Below are 19,337 nucleotides of genomic sequence, written 5' to 3'. Positions count from 1 at the left end.
CCCGGACCTGCCGGTTCTGGTTCTGGTTGTGGTCTAACCCTGGTTCTGTGATCCAGGAGCCGGACCTGCTGAAGAAAACCCAGGGCGTCGGTCCGATCAGGAAGGTGTCGCTGGTGAAGGAGGACCATGAAGGCCTGGGCATCTCCATCACGGTGAGGACCGCTCGGTTGGACGTTCATTACGATCATTCGTTCGTAACAATAGTTTGTAACGATCGTAGGTAACGTTCGTTCGTTTGTTTGTTCGTAACGTTTGTTCATTCGTTCATAACGATCGTAGGTAAAGTTCGTTCGTAACGATCGTTCGTTCATAACGATCGTTCTTTCGTAACGATCGTTCGTTCATAACAATCGTTTGTTCGTAACGTTCGTTCATAACCTTCGTTCGTAACAATCGTTTGTTCGTAACGTTCGTTCATAACGTCCGTTCATAACGTCCGTTCGTAACGATAGTTCGTAACGATTGTTCGTAACGACCGTTCGTTTGTAACGGTCGTTCGTAGTGGCCGTTCGTTCGTAACGATCGTTCGTAACTGTCGTTCGTAACGGTTGTTCGTTCGTAACGATCGTTCGTAACGATAGTTCGTAACGTTCGTACGTAACGAACATTCGTTCGTAACGACCGTTTGTTCGTAACGATCGATCATGACGATCGTAGGTAACGATCGTTTGTTTGTAACGATCGATCATAACGATCGTAGGTAACGATCTTTCGTTCGTAACGTTCATTCGTTTGTTTATAACAATCGTAGGTAAAGTTTGTTCGTAACGATCGTTTGTTCATAACGTTCGTTCGTAACAATCGTTCGTCGTAACGTTCGTTCGTAACGTTCTTTCGTAACGTTCTTTCGTAACGATCGTTCGTTCATGACGATCGTTCGTTCATTCGTAACGATCGTTCGTTCGTACAATCGTTCGTTCGTTCATAACAATCGTTTGTTCGTAACGATCGTTCGTTCGTAACGATCGTTCGTTCGTAACGATCGTTCGTTCGTAACGATCGTTCGTTCATGACGATCGTTCGTTCGTTCGTAACGATCGTTCGTTCGTACAATCGTTTGTTCGTTCATAACAATCGTTTGTTCGTAACGTTCGTTCCTATCCTTCGTTCGTAACAATCGTTTGTTCGTAACGTTCGTTCATAACGTTCGTTCGTAACAATCGTTTGTTCGTAACGTTCGTTCATAACGTTCGTTCATAACGTTCGTTCGTAACAATCGTTTGTTCGTAACGTTTGTTCATAACGTTCGTTCATAACGTTTGTTCATAACGTTCGTTCATAACAATCGTTTGTTCGTAACGATCGTTCGTTCGTAACGATCGTTTGTTCGTAACGATCGTTCGTGTGCGTGTATGTGTATATATGTATGTATGTATGAATGGGTGTATGAAGGGGAACCTAGCTTTACTAGCTAGCTTTGCTAGGGGAAGTATCCAGCGATAGATTCCGATTCAGAAAAACGTTATTTATCCCAGCGGGGCAATTGTGAGGACAACTAATCAGCAAGACGTTAAGTAAATCTGCTCAGCTGACCGGCCGGTCGACCACACCGGAACCGGAACAGATCAGAGAAAGGATGACATTGGGGATGGGGGAATGGGGATGTACAAATACACAGTGTGAAGGTGGAAAAAAACACCTCAGCACAGAAAAGCAACATGACAAATTTAACATCATCATTACAAGACTTGCACATGAGGGGGGGGGGGGGGGCGTTGACTAAGTCTGTGATCTTCTCTCAGAGCTGCTCTCAGCCAATGTCCTTGATGTTATCAGACGGCTCGGTCAGTTCTGAAACAGGTCCACAGATGTTCCTGAGAGGGGAGGGTTAGTGGGGGCAGAGTCACCTTGTTTACATTCCACCAGGGAGATTGTGACCAGAGCGATCGGCCAAACCGCCCTGTCAAGGCCAGATTATAGAATCAACAATTATATTGAAAACACAGACAGACTCAGTCATTTTCCGTCTGCCTTCAGTCTCTGGTTCATCAATGGCGACTCCAATCAGACCAATTTGTGATCACTTCCCGCCAAGCCGAGCTTCCAACTTCTCCAAGGTCTTCTCCATCTTGCCAATGAGCTCAAAGACGCCGCCAGCCTGAGATTCTGTTCAAGAATCACATCCAGTTTACGGCTTTGCTCCCCCAGGGACAAAGCCGTAAACCAAATCAAGATAAAATCCTGCTATCATAAATCCAATTATGAAGCATCTTCAACGTCCTCGACAGACAGAATCACCAAACACAACGGTTTCCAATGTCTCCAGGAATCCATTGTGTATCCAGCAAAAAATGACTTCTCGTCGCAAAACTTTGGTCAATTGTGCTGAGAGACCAGTTAATCAATTCCATGATTGTAGAGTTTGGGAGGAGGGAAAAGAAGAGACTCTGAAGACGAGACAACAAGCAGCAGCAGGACAGATAGGGAGGGAGAGGAGCAGAAAAGCCTCTTCACCGAGAGCCGGAAGAAAGCCAACTAGCGTCCAATCCTGGGGGTGGTTACCATGGTTACCACCTGTTGGCACTACAGAAACCAGAGATAAACACTGGCTATGGGCCACTGATCTTCTGGTCTGGTTCCTGATCTTCTGGTCTTCCTCAGGGCGGGAAGGAGCACGGCGTTCCCATCCTGATCTCGGAGATCCACCCGGGCCAGCCGGCCGACCGGTGTGGAGGTCTCCACGTGGGCGACGCCGTCCTGGCGGTGAACAGCATCAACCTGAGGGACGCCAAGCACAAGGAGGCGGTGACCATCCTGTCCCAGCAGGTACTAGCCTAGCCTAGCCTAGCCTAGCCAAGCACAAGGAGGCGGTGACCATCCTGTCCCAGCAGGTACGCCTAGCCTAGCCTAGCCTAGCCTAGCCAAGCACAAGGAGGCGGTGACCATCCTGTCCCAGCAGGTACTAGCCTAGCCTAGCCTAGCCTAGCCAAGCACAAGGAGGCGGTGACCATCCTGTCCCAGCAGGTACTAGCCTAGCCTAGCCTAGCCAAGCACAAGGAGGCGGTGACCATCCTGTCCCAGCAGGTTAGCCTAGCCTAGCCAAGCACAAGGAGGCGGTGACCATCCTGTCCCAGCAGGTACTAGCCTAGCCTAGCCTAGCCTAGCCAAGCACAAGGAGGCGGTGACCATCCTGTCCCAGCAGGTACTAGCCTAGCCTAGCCAAGCACAAGGAGGCGGTGACCATCCTGTCCCAGCAGGTACTAGCCTAGCCTAGCCTAGCCTAGCCAAGCACAAGGAGGCGGTGACCATCCTGTCCCAGCAGGTTAGCTTAGCCTAGCCTAGCCAAGCACAAGGAGGCGGTGACCATCCTGTCCCAGCAGGTACTAGCCTAGCCTAGCCTAGCCAAGCACAAGGAGGCGGTGACCATCCTGTCCCAGCAGGTACTAGCCTAGCCTAGCCTAGCCAAGCACAAGGAGGCGGTGACCATCCTGTCCCAGCAGGTACTAGCCTAGCCTAGCCTAGCCAAGCACAAGGAGGCGGTGACCATCCTGCCCCAGCAGGTTAGCCTAGCCTAGCCTAGCCAAGCACAAGGAGGCGGTTACCATCCTGTCCCAGCAGGTACCTAGCCTAGCCTAGCCTAGCCAAGCACAAGGAGGCGGTGACCATCCTGTCCCAGCAGGTACGCCTAGCCTAGCCTAGCCAAGCACAAGGAGGCGGTTACCATCCTGTCCCAGCAGGTACCTAGCCTAGCCTAGCCTAGCCAAGCACAAGGAGGTGGTGACCATCCTGTCCCAGCAGGTACCTAGCCTAGCCTAGCCTAGCACAAGGAGGCGGTGACCATCCTGTCCCAGCAGGTACCTAGCCTAGCCTAGCCAAGCACAAGGAGGCGGTGACCATCCTGTCCCAGCAGGTTAGCCTAGCCTAGCACAAGGAGGCGGTGACCATCCTGTCCCAGCAGGTACCTAGCCTAGCCTAGCCTAGCCAAGCACAAGGAGGCGGTGACCATCCTGTCCCAGCAGGTTAGCCTAGCCTAGCCTAGCACAAGGAGGCGGTGACCATCCTGTCCCAGCAGGTTAGCCTAGCCTAGCCTAGCACAAGGAGGCGGTGACCATCCTGTCCCAGCAGGTACTAGCCTAGCCTAGCCTAATTATTTTTATATATTTTTATTCCCAGCGAGGTCAGATTGAGTTCGAGGTCGTCTATGTGTATATAATTATTTTATTTTTATTCCCAGCGGGGTCAGATTGAGTTCGAGGTCGTCTACGTGTTTATATAATTATTTTATTTTTATTCCTAGCGGGGTCAGATTGAGTTCGAGGTCGTCTACGTGTTTATATAATTATTTTATTTTTATTCCCAGCGGGGTCAGATTGAGTTCAAGGTCGTCTACGTGTTTATATAATTATTTTATTTTTATTCCCAGCGGGGTCAGATTGAGTTCGAGGTCGTCTACGTGTTTATATAATTATTTTATTTTTATTCCTAGCGGGGTCAGATTGAGTTCGAGGTCGTCTACGTGTTTATATAATTATTTTATTTTTATTCCCAGCGGGGTCAGATTGAGTTCAAGGTCGTCTACGTGTTTATATAATTATTTTATTTTTATTCCCAGCGGGGTCAGATTGAGTTCGAGGTCGTCTACGTGTTTATATAATTATTTTATTTTTATTCCCAGCGGGGTCAGATTGAGTTCGAGGTCGTCTACGTGTTTATATAATTATTTTATTTTTATTCCCAGCGGGGTCAGATTGAGTTCGAGGTCGTCTACGTGTTTATATAATTATTTTATTTTTATTCCCAGCGGGGTCAGATTGAGTTCGAGGTCGTCTACGTGTGTATATAATTATTTTATTTTTATTCCCAGCGGGGTCAGATTGAGTTCGAGGTCGTCTACGTGTTTATATAATTATTTTATTTTTATTCCCAGCGGGGTCAGATTGAGTTCGAGGTCGTCTACGTGTTTATATAATTATTTTATTTTTATTCCCAGCGGGGTCAGATTGAGTTCGAGGTCGTCTACGTGTGTATATAATTATTTTATTTTTATTCCCAGCGGGGTCAGATTGAGTTCGAGGTCGTCTACGTGGCCCCGGAGGTCGACAGCGATGACGAGAACGTGGAGTACGAGGACGACAGCGGCCACCGGTACCGGCTGTACCTGGACGAGCTGGAGGACGGAGGGGCGGCGCCCCCTGCTGGTGGATCAGCGGCACTGCAGGGTAAGAGAAGCCCCTAAACCCCCTCCTAACCCCCGCTGGTGGAGGCACAGCGCCCCCCGCTGGTGGATCAGCGGCACTGCAGGGTAAGAGACCTGACCCTAAACCCCCTACCAAAACCCCCGCTGGTGGATCAGCAGCGCCCCCCCGCTGGGGGGAGTGCAGCGCTGAAGGGTAAGAACCCCCTAAACCCCCGCTGGTGGATCAGCAGCACTGCAGGGTAAGAGACCTGACCCAAACCCCCCCCCCCTGCAGGGTAAGAACCTTAATCCCCTGCTGGGGGCTCCGCGGCGCTGCAGGGTAACATCCCCGCCCGGCGTTAGTTCTGACCAGCCCCCGAATCTCGCGCTCAGCAGCGCCGGTTCCCCCAGTGTCCAGCCGCGGTACTGCAACAGAAAACCCCATGGGGCCCAGAAAGCTTCTTACCCATAGACCGCAATAGTAAAAGAGAAGCCTCTAAAACTGTTCACAGGAACCTCCAGCTGTAATCACCACAGCCGTGCATTCCACGGATGTTTTATATTAATATATATCATGTAATTATATTATATTAATACATTAATAATATATGTAATACTATACATGTAATAATATACATTAATTAATATATTATATTAATATATATTATGTAATTATATTATATTAATACATTAATAATACACATTAATTAATATATTATATTAATACATATTATATTAATACATTAATAATATATGTAATAATATACATTAATTAATATATTATATTAATATATATTATGTAATTATATTATATTAATACATTAATAATATATGTAATACTATATGTAATAATATACATTAATTAATATATTATATTAATATATGTTATATAATTATATTATATTAATACATTAATAATATATGTAATACTGTACATGTAATAATATACATTAATTAATATATTATATTAATACATATTATATTAATACATTAATAATATATGTAATACTATACATGTAATAATATACATGAATTCATATATTATATTAATACATATTATATTAATATTCGCGTCATTGCCCCGGGGTATGATGGGAGGCCCCGGAGCATCATGGGAGGTGACTCAACTGAGCATGCTCTATGGGCCACACAACACGAAAGTAAACCCGGAAGTCAGAGATTTTTTCAGCGTATGCGCTGGTGAGCAAAATGCATTGAAATGAATGGGCGGCCAGTTTCGATCTCCCATCCAGTTCTATATAATACATCCATGGTTCTGACCAGATCCAGGGTGTGTCCTCTGTTGTGGGTCGGCTTTAAAAATTCATTAGAATTAGGGTCAGACTTGTTATCTATGTTTAAGTTAAAATCACCAGTTATATTAGCCCCCCTGGGGGGAGTCCTGCTGCATTGTGGGTAACAGCTGGTGCATTGTGGGTAACAGCTGGTGCATTGTGGGTAACAGCTGGTGCATTGTGGGTAACAGCTGGTGCATTGTGGGTAACAGCTGGTGCATTGTGGGTAACAGCTGGTGCATTGTGGGTAACAGCTTCCTCTTCTGTCCTCAGCTCTGGAGAAAATGTCTCTAAACGGAGCGGAGAACGGGAATCCAACCGTCGCCACGGAGACGCCGGAGGAGGCTCCGCCCCCTGGAGAGACCCAGCACTCGTAGAAGAAGAAGAGGGGGCGGGGCCAGAGAGAGGGATTCTGGGTAATGTTAGTGGGGGCGGGGCCAGAGAGAGGGATTCTGGGTAATGTTACTGGGGGCCGGTGAAGGTCAAAGGTCGATGATCCGGCTCTTTAACCGACAACTTCCTCCAACAAGAATTAAAAAGCAGAATAAACCTCAAAATCTAACCAGGAATATTGGTCTTATTTCTCGTTAAAATGTCTCATTTTTAGTCAAAAAATCTCATTACACTTAAAACAAGAGTCGTCACCAGAAAACTTAAAACCCAAAATAATTTATTTGACAATTTTCACCTGTTTCAAGTAAATTTTCACTTGAAATAAGTAGAAAAATCTGCCAGTGGAACAAGATTTATCTTCTCATTACAAGCAGAAAAATCTTGTTCCACTGGCAGATTTTTCTACTTATTTCAAGTGAAAATCTACTTGAAACAGGTGAAAATTGTTGTTTTTTCCAGTGATGAGTCTTGTTTTAAGTGGAATGAGATTTTTTGGACTAAAAATGAGACATTTTAACTAGAAATAAGACAAATATTCTTGTTAAAATTTTGAGTTTTTGCCTCCTAAAAGGTTCTTTTATTCTGATGTAAATCTGTTAGTTTTTATCTTCTGATTTTATTTCCTCACAAATGAAACTCTTTTAAAGACGAATGAAGAAGGTTCTGGTTCTGGTCCGGTTCTGGTCCAGTTCTGGTCCGGTTCCGGTCCGGTTGGCTCATCAGAACTTTGTCTTTTATTTTCTGCTTCGTGTCTGAAAAGCTTCATTAGTCTTTATTTATTATTTCTTCTTCAATAAAGTTTGTTTCCACTTTGGCTCATTTGTTTTATTCCTTTTTTTGTCATTTACTTTTTATTGGTTTTCAGAATCAGAATCAGAAAAGGGTTTATTGGAATTTGTTATGGTGATTGGTGCAACACAATACAATTATAAAAACAAATATATAAGAGATAAAATAAAAAGTATAAACAATAAAATAAAATGTAGACCAGAATGTACAAAATGAGGTTTTAAAGTGCCGGGTGAGTCTGTACAAAAGTGACTTAGGAACTTAGGATAGGTAAAAAGTATAGACAGAAATGTACAATGAGGTTTGTAAAGTGCCGGATATGAGTCTGTGCAAAAGTTACAGGATTGGAATATTTACGTTGATTTTACATAAACAAACAAACAGTCAAACAATCAACATGAAGACGTGGGCGCGGCGGCGGGGTGGCGGGTGGAACCATTCCCAGGTGTCTTATGTTGTCAGTATGAATGGAGGAATGTTGGACCGTTTCCCCCTCCGTCTGGGGAGGTACGGTGGGGCCCTGGCCCGGCTCGGAGGACCCTGGCCCGGCTCGGAGGGCCGGCCCCCGTCAACTGGATGGCCGGAGGGGGGGCGTGGGCGTCCTTCCAGGCCCGGCTCTGCTGGTTCTGCCTCCTGGCTTCGGCCTCCGGCCCCCCTCCTTCCCCCCCTTACACGACTCATAAGCATGAAGACGTATAAACCTGTACAAAAGTATCAAGGGAAAGTAAAAGCTACATAAGGAGAAAAATACATAAAAAATATTCTGATAATCCAGTTCGGTTTGTCCGGTTTTGTGGTAGAGACACTTGTCATCCATTTTTGCCAATTATCAATAAATACATCTTTTTGTGTTAAATTAAAAGTCATTTTTTCCATTAAAAGATGCTGTAACAATATTCATCCATTCATCTACAGGCTCCGCCCCCTTCATCTACAGGCTCCGCCCCCTTCAGCCACCAGAAATATTCTGTTAATGTTTATCTTTATTCCTCATTTCCAGTTCCTCTAGATCCATCAAATATAACAAATTAAAGCAAAAAGTTATTTTTGTTGAAAACACAGTCAAGAATTTGATGTACGTGCAACCAGAATATGTGATAGTGATATAATATAATAATAATAATAATAATAATAATAATAATAATAATATAATATATGATAGTGATATAATATAATAATATAATGGATCCAGGTTCTAGTGGTTGCAGTTCTGGATCAGGTTCTAGTGGTTGCAGTTCTGGATCCAGGTTCTAGTGGTTGCAGTTCTGGATCCAAGTTCTAGTGCTTGCAGTTCTAGTGGTTGCAGTTCTGGATCCAGATTCTAGTGGTTGCAGTTCTGGATCCAGATTCTAGTGGTTGCAGTTCTGGATCCAGGTTCTAGTGCTTGCAGTTCTGGATCCAGGTTCTAGTGGTTGCAGTTCTAGTGGTTGCAGTTCTGGATCAGGTTCTAGTCAGAAGAGGAAAATCTGTTTTTTCGTTTTTCAAAATAAAACCAAAAGTAGGAAAACGATAAAACACCTAATTTTCTCAGTATTTAACTAAAATGAAAAACCAGATAAAACCGGTATTGGAACTGTTCTAATCCAGTATTAGTACTATTCAATTCAATTCAATTTTATTTATATAGCGTCTAATACAACAGATGTCTCTAGACGCTTTCCAGAGATCCAGAACATAAACATAAACATAAACATAAACCCCCGAGCAATTATTACATAAACAATGGCAGGTAAAAACTCCCCTGGTGGGAGAAAAACCTTAAGCCAAACAGTGGCAAGAAAAACTCCCCTTTAGGAGGAAGAAACCTGGACCAGGACCAGGCTCATAAGGGGGGACCCTCCTGCCGAGGGCCAGACTGGGGGAGTCAGGGACGTCGACAGCACAGCAGGCAGGTGGAAGCAGCAGCGGGATGACCAGGGGTGGGGGGGGGGGGCGTCAGCAGCACACAACAGTCATGTGGAAGCAGCAGCGGGATGACCTGAGGGGGGGGGGGGGGGGGGGCGTCAGCAGCACACAACAGTCATGTGGAAGCAGCAGCGGGATGACCTGAGGGGGGGGGGGGGGGGGGGGGGCGTCAGCAGCACACAACAGTCATGTGGAAGGAGTAGCGGGATGACCAGAGGGGGGGGGGGGGGGGGGGTGCAGGCAGGCGGAAGCAGCAACAGCAGACATCCACGTAGGCAGGTGGAAGAAGCAATGGGATGACCAGAGGGGGGGGAGGGCCGGGAACACAGGCCAGAACGCAGCTCCTGAGGCTCCGGCCTGCAAACATACACAAAAGAGAAAAAAGGGGGGCCGGCACAAGAACCTACAGGAACAATGGACAAAAATGATAGCTATGAGATATTTATAATAAATAAAAATGGTAATGGAGAAGAGAGGCAGGGAAAAGGAGAGGAGAAGAAGGGTGAGAGGCACCGCCCAGTGGATCATGTCCCCCCTGCAGCATAAGCCTATAGCAGCATATCTACCACCAAGCTATATTTGAGACTAACTATTATAGTCTTGTTCTATAGCTGCAACTATGACTACTGACTCTAACACACTAGAGTTTACACTACCTAGAGATTTACCAACACCAGCTAGAGGTTTACTAAACACTAACTATAGGCTTTACTAAACAGAAAGGTTTTAAGTTTAGTTTTAAAGGTGGAGGTGGTGTCAGCCTCCTTAACCCAGATTGGAAGTTGGTTCCATAGTAGTGGTGCCTGATAGCAGAACGCCCGCCCTCCAAATCTACATTTAGATACTCTAGGAACTATGAGTAAACCTGCACCCTGGGAGCGGAGAGCTCTGACAGGAACATAAGGCACTATCAGGTCTTGTAAATACTGCGGAGCTAAGCCGTTTTGGGCTTTATACGCAAGTAATACAATTTTAAATTGAATTCTGAATTTTACGGGTAACCAATGGAGCGACGCTAACACTGGAGAGACGTGGTCTCTCCTGCTGATTCCTGTCAGCACTCGTGCTGCTGCATTCTGGATCAGCTGGAGCCTATTCAGCAAATTACTTGGACATCCTGCTAACAACACATTACAGTAATCCAGTCTAGAAGATACAAACGCATGAACTAGTTTTTCTGCATCCCTCTGCGAGAGGATTTTCCTAATTTTTGCAATATTACGGAGATGGAAAAACGCTATTTTACAAACCTGATTAACATATGGTTTAAACGACAAATCCTGATGGAAAACAACACCAAGGTTTCTCACAGTTGCACTGGAAGCCATCGCAACACCATCTAATCCCTTCCTAAGATGCTCTGGACCAAGAATGATAACCTCTGTTTTATCTGAATTTAGAAGCAGGAAATTTCTGGACATCCAGTCCTTGATGTCCCTAAGACATGCCTGAAGTTTAACTAACGGTTCTGTTTCATCCGGCTTCATAGACAAGTAGAGCTGCGTATCATCAGCATAACAATGAAAGTGTATGCCGTGATTCTGGATTATACTTCCCAACGGCTGCATGTATAAACTGAACAAGATTGGCCCTAGCACTGAACACGATAAGAGTCTACAGACCTACAAGAGTGCCACTTCCTTTCCATTTTACGCACGTTTTGTTTCAACATGCGGATATCTGAATTGTACCAGGGAGTTAAGCTCCTGTGGCTAGAAACCCTCCTTTTCAAAGGAGCAACTTCATCTAAAGCTGAATGCAACAAATCAGCAGTGTTACTAGCAAGAAAATCAACATCAGCATCAGCAGCATCAGAGGTAGAACCCAGGTCACTGGCCTCTATTGCTTCAGTAGAGGCTTCACTATTTTCCACTGTCGCAAGACGAGCAATGGTCTCCTTAAATTTAGCAATAGCTTCATCAGACAAACATCTGCTAAAATAATACCTCCTGCCCTGCACTTCAACATCAACAACATTCAATTCAAACGTTATTAAATAAAAGGGAGTTTACAGGTGACACCGACAGATCATCAGTTTCAACACCGTAGGTGAGAACGAGATCGAGAGTATGACCAAAACAATGCGTCGGCCCGTCCACTTTTTGTGAGATACCCATTGATTCTAGAAGAGAATTGAAAGCTAATTTAAGATTATCGCTTTCAACATCCATATGAATATTAAAATCACCCACTATGATGAATTTATCTGTGCTAATCAATAATCCAGAAAGGAAATCTGAAAATTCAGACAAACAACTCTAGATAAGCGCCAGCAGGGGGCCGATACACTACCACTAACACAACTGGCTTCTCTGATTTCCAGCTCGTAAATTTCAGACCAAGCATGAGGCTTTCAAATGTATTATAGTTGCACTTGGGTTCAATTTTTGTTTGGAGACCGGAGTTATAAATTGCTGCGACTCCTCCGCCCCGGCCCGTGTTTCTAGGAATGTGATGATTAAAGTAGCCGGGCGGAGTTGATTCATTCAAACTAACATACTCTTCCTCCTGTAGCCATGTTTCTGTTAAGCAGAAAATATCACTCCTGCTCTCTGTAATTATATCGTTTACTAACAGAGACTTGGAGCTTAACGATCGTATATTTAGTAGTCCGCATCTAATTTTTCGGTCTCTTATTGGTACCAAATGTGCATTGGTTTTAATTATTACAAGGTTATCTTGGTTAACGCCTCTATAACGCCGCACCTGGTGAACTAGTGGAGGGCGGGGAACTGCAACTACTTCTATTTTGCTAGGCACCTGGCCAGAGTCGCCAATATCATGTAATCCTATAGTTTTAGTGTCGGCAATTACATAATGCAATCCTACAGTTTTGTTGGCAGGCGTTGGTCCTCGAGAAGCAGCAGAGAAGTGTGTTAAACTACAGCTCTGCATCCTGGCCTGGACCCTGCGATGTCAGGGAGAGGGTCTAATGAAACAGGCCAAATTACTAGAGACAAGAGCAGCACCATCCCGGGTGGGATGAATGCCGTCCCTTCTAATCAGACCGGGCTTTCCCCAGAACGTTTCCCAATTGTCAATAAAGGCCACGTCGTTTTCTGAACACCACCGATACAACCAGCGGCGGAGCGAGAGCATGCGACTAAACATGTCATCGCTGGTCAGATTGGGGAGGGGGCCAGAGAAACCTACAGAGTCCGACATGGTTTTAGCGAAGTTACACACCGAGACAATATTCAATTTGGTCACTTCCGACTGGCGAAGACGGGAGTCGTTAGCTCCGACATGGATGATAACTTTACCATATTTACGATTACCCTTTGCCAGTAGCTTCAAATTTGCTTCAATGTTGCCCGCTCTGGCCCCCGGGATACACCTAACTATGGTGGCTGGAGTCGGCTTCACATGTCTGACTATGGAGTCACCAATCACCAGGGTCGGTTTCTCAACGGGTGTGTCGCTGAGTGGGGAAAAACGGTTAGACACATGAAGCGGGTGGTGGGGTTCCGTGAGCCCTTTACTACGCTTCCCCCGAACCGTCACCCACCGGTCCTGACTGGCCGGCTGCTCGGGAGCTATAGGGGAGCGGCTACCCTCAGCTGCTATGGGCCGGTCCGCCGCTAGCTTAGCCTGGTTAGCTGAGGAGGCTATCGGACTATGGTTTAGTTGGCCGAACCGGACCTCTAACTGACTGAGCCTCGCCTCCAGCCCTGTAAATAAACTACATTTTAAGCACTTACCGTCTTCACTAAAGGAGGCAGAGGAATAACTAAACATTTCACACACTGAGCAGCAAAGAGGTGAAACGGTGGGAGACGGAGAGCCCATGCTAAGATGCTAACGGAGGCTAACGGACAGAAAATGTATTGGTGATTGGTGACAGTGAAAGTTACGGAAGAGAAAATGAGCGAGTGTTGAAATAAAGACAGTAATGTACCAGATATAGTGCTATTTTACCAGAAAACAGTCTAAGTTTAAGACAAAAAAGTCGGGAGAGATCTGTGCCTGCATGCCGTGCAGCAGCAACGGACCGCAACACCAGGAAGTGACGCGATGCGTGACGCAGTACGTTACCCAATCAGCAAGCCCTAGTACTAGTACTAGTATTAGTATCAGTATTAGTACTAGTATTAGTGTATTGGAACTGTTCTAACCCAGTATTAGTACTAGTATTAGTACCAGTATTAGTACTAGTATTAGTGTATTAGTATTAGTACCAGTATTAGTACTAGTATTAGTGTATTAGTACTAGTATTAGTGTATTAGTATTAGTACCAGTATTAGTACTAGTATTAGTATTAGTACTAGTACTAGTGTATTAGTATTAGTACCAGTATTAGTACTAGTATTAGTATTAGTACTAGTACTAGTATTAGTACTAGTATTAGTGTATTAGTATTAGTACTAGTATTAGTGTATTAGTATTAGTACCAGTATTAGTACTAGTATTAGTATTAGTACTAGTACTAGTATTAGTACTAGTATTAGTGTATTAGTATTAGTACTAGTATTAGTGTATTAGTATTAGTACTAGTATTAGTGTATTAGTATTAGTACCAGTATTAGTACTAGTATTAGTATTAGTACTAGTACTAGTATTAGTACTAGTATTAGTGTATTAGTACTAGTACTAGTATTAGTGTATTAGTATTAGTACCAGTATTAGTACTAGTATTAGTGTATTAGTACTAGTACTAGTATTAGTACTAGTATTAGTGTATTAGTACTAGTACTAGTATTAGTGTATTAGTATTAGTACCAGTATTAGTACTAGTATTAGTACTAGTACTAGTATTAGTGTATTAGTATTAGTACCAGTATTAGTACTAGTATTAGTATTAGTACTAGTATTAGTGTATTGGAACTGTTATCATCAGTATTTGCAGTAGCATGTTCAGGCCTGTAGGGGGCAGAGTTCCTTTATTTATCTGTTTTGGGATTTTCCCAGAGTGAAGTTACAGGAAGTGTTTTCTTCTTCTGCTCCAGAGAAACACACACAGTTCAGATCTCACGTTTCCTCCAAATGTTTTATTTTAATCCTCCAAGTGGAAATATAAGTGAGTACATTTGTCATCGTTAGAGTTCAGGTGTAAACTGTTCCGTTTGACACTTTTATATAGTGTTAATAGTTATATTAATATAACGGTCCGTTCAGACGCTGCTCTGCCGTAGATCTGTGAATTCTAGATCAGCCATGTCCGTAAATGCAGGTTCTGGTCCGGTTCTGGTCCGGTTCTGGTCCGGTTCTGGGGCCTCATTTAAAATGGAGTGCGTAGGATTCAAACTAAAAGTGCACGTACACCCAAAAGCCGAAAATGCCGGGCACAAAAAAAATTCACGCAATGTCCGCCTCATATCCCGCCCTCTACACGCCCACTTTTTACCATAAATGCATATGGATGAGCCTGCTGAGCATGTGCAGTGCCACCTGCAGCCTGTTTGGCTTCAGGATGAATGAGACGTGTCGAGCCACCGTGACACTGACTTTAGATGTTGTAGATGATATGTAGGACAGGAAAACCACATTATTTGGTGGTCACAGTAAAAGTTAGAATAAGAATATAAATAGTATACAATAAAATAAAGCGATTGAGTGGCAGCACGCCGTTGCTGCCGGTTAGTGCCACGACGCAATTTCCACTGGGGACAGGGGGGACTGGCCCCTGATCCAGGTCTAGACCAGGATCAGGTCCAGGTCTAGGTCTAGACCAGGACCAGGTCCAGGATCAGGTCTAGACCAGGACCAGGTCCAGGTTCCTCCTCAGCTCATCGATGTCTCTCCTCAGACGACCGACTTCCAGCAGCTTGAAGCTCAACTCCTGATCCTGCAGGGAGCGATCGCAGTCCTCCGCTGGAAGAGAGAAGAGAGGAGAAGATCATCATCCCTCCATCATCATCCTTTCATCATCCCTTCATCCCTCCATCATCCCTCCATCTAACCCTCCCACCATCCTGCTCAAGTCCTGATCCTGCAGGGAACGACCGCAGTCCTCCGCTGGAACAAAGAACAGAGGACAATATCATCATCCCTCCATCATCCCTCCATCCCTCCATCACTGCTACTGCTTTTGTCCTGTCTCGTCTTCAGAGTCTCTTCTTGTCACTCCTCCCAAACTCTACAATCATGGAATTGATGAACTGGTCTCTCAGCACAACCAGAAGTCAGGGGGTAAGGGAGCCCTCCTGCCCCGATGGGACATTTTATGCTGGATACACAATGGATTCCTGGAAACATTGGAAACCGTTGTGTTTGGTGATTCTGTCTGTCGAGGACGTTGAAGATGCTTCATAATTGGATTTATGATAGCAGGATTTCTCCTGATTGGAGGAGGGGGATTCCTGGTCTACCGACAAATGCGTAAGTCGTCGACAGCTGTTCTGGCTCTTTCAGCTGCCGGACGTGGCAGAGGGGATCAGCTCTGGACCAACACTCAGACTTTAACGTTGGGGGAGCAAAGCCGTAAGCTGGATGTGATTCTCTAACAGAATCTCAGGCTGGCGGCGTCTTTGAGCTCATTGGCAAGATGGATAAGACCTTGGAGAAGTTGGAAGCTCGGCTTGGTGGGAATTGATCACAAATTGGTCTGTTTGGAGTCGCCATTGATGAACCAGAGACTAAAGGCAGACGGAAAATTACTGAGTCTGTCTGTTTTCAATATAATTGTTGATTCTATAATCTGACCTTGACAGAGCGGTTTTGGCCGATCGCTCTGGTCACAATCTCCCTGGTGGAATGTAAACAAGGTGACTCTGCCCCCACTAACCCTCCCCTCTCAGGAACACCTGTGGACCTGTTTCAGAACTGACCGAGCCGTCTGATAACATCAAGGACATTGTCTGAGGAGCAGCTCTGAGTGAAGTTCATGGACTCATCGCTACACACACTTACTGATAACCACTTCCCTCAACTCAACACCTTCCTCTGCCCCCCCCTCTTATCAGCCCCCCCAACAGTCTCCGGATTTCGAGTGCCACGAAGTCGCGGCCCTCACTTGGATGTGTCGGGATACCTGGACCAGGTCCTGGTCCTCACCCTCTCACCCTCTCACCCTCTCACCCTCTCATACGTACGGTTCAGCCCCAGCAGCAGGGAGATGCTGGGCTGTTTCCCCTCGGCCCGCTGGGCCAGGATGCTGCAGAGACCCTGCAGGTCCAGAAGAATCAGGAACATTTCCTTCAGCAGCTGGTCCAGCTCCGACGTCCTGACCTTCACCCTCTCACCCTCACCCTCATCTCCCTCCTGGAACAGAGGAACAGAAACAGTTTCATCTCCAACATCCTGACTGGAGGAGAAGGAGACGCTGGTAGATCTCCATCCTGGAACAGAGGAACAGATGGATAGATGGATGGAGGGACAGACAGATGAATGGATGAATGAGTCGTACCTGCACCGTCCTGGACCAGGGAACTTCCTTCTCTGATTGACAGGAGCTTTTCTTCTTCTGCAGTTTGGAGCTGGCGGCCTGGAGGACAACAATTATGGTAAACAGCTGAGGTAAACGACTGTAAACAACCGTAAACAACATTAACGTGTGTCAGTGTTGACGAACCTTCAGCCGCGACGTCAGACGCTCGATCTCGTCTCTCTGGATCCTGAACATCTGGGAGGAAAACGAGCTGGTTTAGACTGGATCTAACTGGTTTAGGCTGGATCTAACTGGATCTAACTGGTTCTAACTGGTTCTAACTGGATCTAACTGGTTCTAACTGGATCTAACTGGAACTAACTGGTTCTAACTGGATCTAACTGGATCTAACTGGATCTGACTGGATCTGACTGGATCTAACTGGATCTGACTGGATCTAACTGGATCTAACTGGAACTAACTGGATCTAACTGGTTCTAACTGGATCTAACTGGATCTAACTGGTTCTAACTGGTTCTAACTGGTTTTAACTCACCCTGCTGCTCTGGTCCTGCTGCTGCAGCAGGTCCAGGTTTTCCACCTCCAGCCTCTTCAGGTCCTGCATCGGCAGCCGGACGCCGTCGTCCAGACACTGTTGGACCTTCCCCTTCAGACTGGAACCAGAACCAGAACCAGAACATGAGAACATCAGTGGAACCAGACCCTGGACCTTCAGACTGGAACCAGAACATCAGAACATCAGTAGAACCAGTGATGAAGCATTCCAACAGCACGTGGCCCCTGCAGGGACGACGACGCCTTGCAGGTTGCCCCAGTCCTACCTCCTGCAGGGCTTTGAACTGGACTCAACACCTTTTAAGTAGCTTCAACTTCCTATCACACCTTGGAAGTTTCCTCAAACAGACTTGGAACACTAGAGCACCCCATGGGGTGATTTTCGTCTGTGACCTATTGTCTCACACAAGTTCCGGCGTCTTGAATCCCTGCCGAGACAGGCACCGTGGAAGTGGATTTGACTTCCAGCCCCTGCAGAGACGAAGACCATATATGGACTTCCTGACCCAGGGGGTAGTCCCGAATTGGAAAATCACAGGCTTCTTGTATAAAAACCCTGTTGTAAAATCTCTCGGGGTCGGCATTTCAACCAGACCCTGGTCTGTGTAGATCCGCTCACCGCCGGCTGAATAAAAATCTCTCATCCCACAGCGGACTCCTGAACTGGACTTTGTATTATTCCTCAACAATTTGGTGCCTGTGACCCGGATGACAATAGACCTTTGATGGGAACTCCTTTCCCAGAACAACGGCACAATCAGCGACTCTATCTAAAACTTTAGAGGTAAGGGATCCACTTGCAAAATCCCAAATTATTGTTGCTGAGTTGTTGTCGAAAGTCTGTGGACTGGAGTACCAGAGAAAAGGTTGACGTCATCCTGAAACTTTAGGTAAAGTCCGCTGTGTGGTTTTGAGCAGGGGTTATTGGGAAAAATTATTGTAGAGATGTTTAGGAATGCTGACAATTTCATAACACTTGAATTTGATTGTGTTGTGAGAATGTTTCGCTTATCCTGCCTTAGAATTTGACTCGCTCTTCTAAAAAGGTTTAATATCTCGGGTAACATTAAAGAGAGAAATGGCCAGAACGCCATGGTTGGTCTGAGTACCAAAAGAATAGTCCAGTGGGACTTATAACATATGCAGGACTTGAGGTCCATAAGATTTGTGAGAAATAGACATATACTGTATATAAAGGAACTGTTTTATTTTTTAAATGGGGATGACTCGCTCTCCCAAATACTTGAGGTATATTTCATTTCAGTAAGAATCGACTCGCTCTTCTTACATTAACAGGAATGATTTGTATGCTCTGAAGTAGACTGATGGTTGGAAGAATTAGCAAGTGATTTGTGGGTAAAAGTAAGTGTAATTGAAAGTTTTTTTGGAGGGATCTTACAGAAAGAAAAATGGAAAGTTTTTGGGAAGTTTTTCAGTAAGAGAGTCAGAGAAAGAGTTGACTGGTCCTTTTAAATACATGTATGGTAATCACGGTACCGATAGTTTTATTTGTTAATTTTATTTGTTACTTAGTTAGTATTAAATATGGTTAAAATAACTAAAGCACTTCAAACTCCCTCAGATCTTTGGAGGGATGAAAGTAGACGCTGTAATGCAGAATCCCAAATAGCTTCGCTTACTGATCTAAATAAAAAGCTCAACAGAAGAATTTAAAAACACAACCCAGACAAAAATGAAATTAGAGAACCAGTTAAATGATAAAATCAAAACCTTTATCCGGTGAAACTGATGACGACTGGATTTTACAAAAATCCAAGATCTGTTGCCTACAAAATTTGGAGCCAAATAATAGTAAGAGATTTTAAATAAATACACAAAAATGGCTAGAGGAAACAGCTGTTAAACTAACTTTGCCACATGATTTGAAAACTTAAGTACTTGATGCACAAAGTACTTGATGCTTGTAGAATTCCCCTTTAATCCAACAGCTGTTGC

At 45.0% G+C, this 19,337-nt stretch overlaps 3 protein-coding genes across 6 annotated transcripts in view; 1 reads left to right on the top strand and 2 right to left on the bottom strand.

Moving 5' to 3' along the window:
* The window catches only part of gopc (golgi-associated PDZ and coiled-coil motif containing), a 40,728-nt gene extending 33,110 nt beyond the window's left edge, over positions 1 to 7,618 (top strand). For 2 of the 3 annotated variants that reach the window (XM_061706882.1, XM_061706881.1), the window contains 4 exons: positions 57 to 152; positions 2,602 to 2,766; positions 4,994 to 5,159; positions 6,685 to 7,618. In XM_061706882.1, the coding sequence (XP_061562866.1) occupies positions 57 to 152; positions 2,602 to 2,766; positions 4,994 to 5,159; positions 6,685 to 6,788 (531 nt within the window). In that variant the 3' untranslated portion in view covers positions 6,789 to 7,618. Of the gene's footprint in view, positions 1 to 56; positions 153 to 2,601; positions 2,767 to 4,174; positions 4,232 to 4,993; positions 5,160 to 6,684 lie in introns of those variants that run through there. The other variant, XM_061706883.1, reaches the window with a different exon arrangement.
* Positions 7,619 to 12,414: 4,796 nt separating this feature from the next.
* On the bottom strand, positions 12,415 to 13,454 carry LOC133418312 (uncharacterized). Its single transcript, XM_061706887.1, has one exon. The coding sequence runs from the start codon at positions 13,285 to 13,287 to the stop codon at positions 12,415 to 12,417; it is 873 nt and encodes a 290-aa protein (XP_061562871.1). The 5' UTR covers positions 13,288 to 13,454.
* Positions 13,455 to 14,404: 950 nt separating this feature from the next.
* The window catches only part of cep85l (centrosomal protein 85, like), a 29,017-nt gene continuing 24,084 nt past the window's right edge, over positions 14,405 to 19,337 (bottom strand). For both annotated transcript variants that reach the window (XM_061706877.1, XM_061706878.1), the window contains exons 8-12: positions 17,362 to 17,479; positions 17,010 to 17,060; positions 16,845 to 16,922; positions 16,531 to 16,699; positions 14,405 to 15,310 (exon numbers count right to left, since the gene is read on the bottom strand). In XM_061706877.1, coding sequence (XP_061562861.1) covers positions 15,192 to 15,310; positions 16,531 to 16,699; positions 16,845 to 16,922; positions 17,010 to 17,060; positions 17,362 to 17,479 — 535 coding nt within the window. In that variant the 3' untranslated portion in view covers positions 14,405 to 15,191. The remainder of the gene's footprint in view (positions 15,311 to 16,530; positions 16,700 to 16,844; positions 16,923 to 17,009; positions 17,061 to 17,361; positions 17,480 to 19,337) is intronic.

The sequence above is a fragment of the Cololabis saira genome, chromosome 18 (assembly GCF_033807715.1).
Source record: "Cololabis saira isolate AMF1-May2022 chromosome 18, fColSai1.1, whole genome shotgun sequence".
NCBI lineage: Eukaryota > Metazoa > Chordata > Actinopteri > Beloniformes > Belonidae > Cololabis > Cololabis saira.
This window is presented reverse-complemented; position numbering and strand designations above follow the sequence as displayed.

Coding starts and splice junctions, on each gene's coding strand:
- LOC133418312 (XM_061706887.1), bottom strand. CDS start 13,287: ATGGGCTCTCCGTCTCCCACCGTTTCACCTCTTTGCTGCTCAGTGTGT.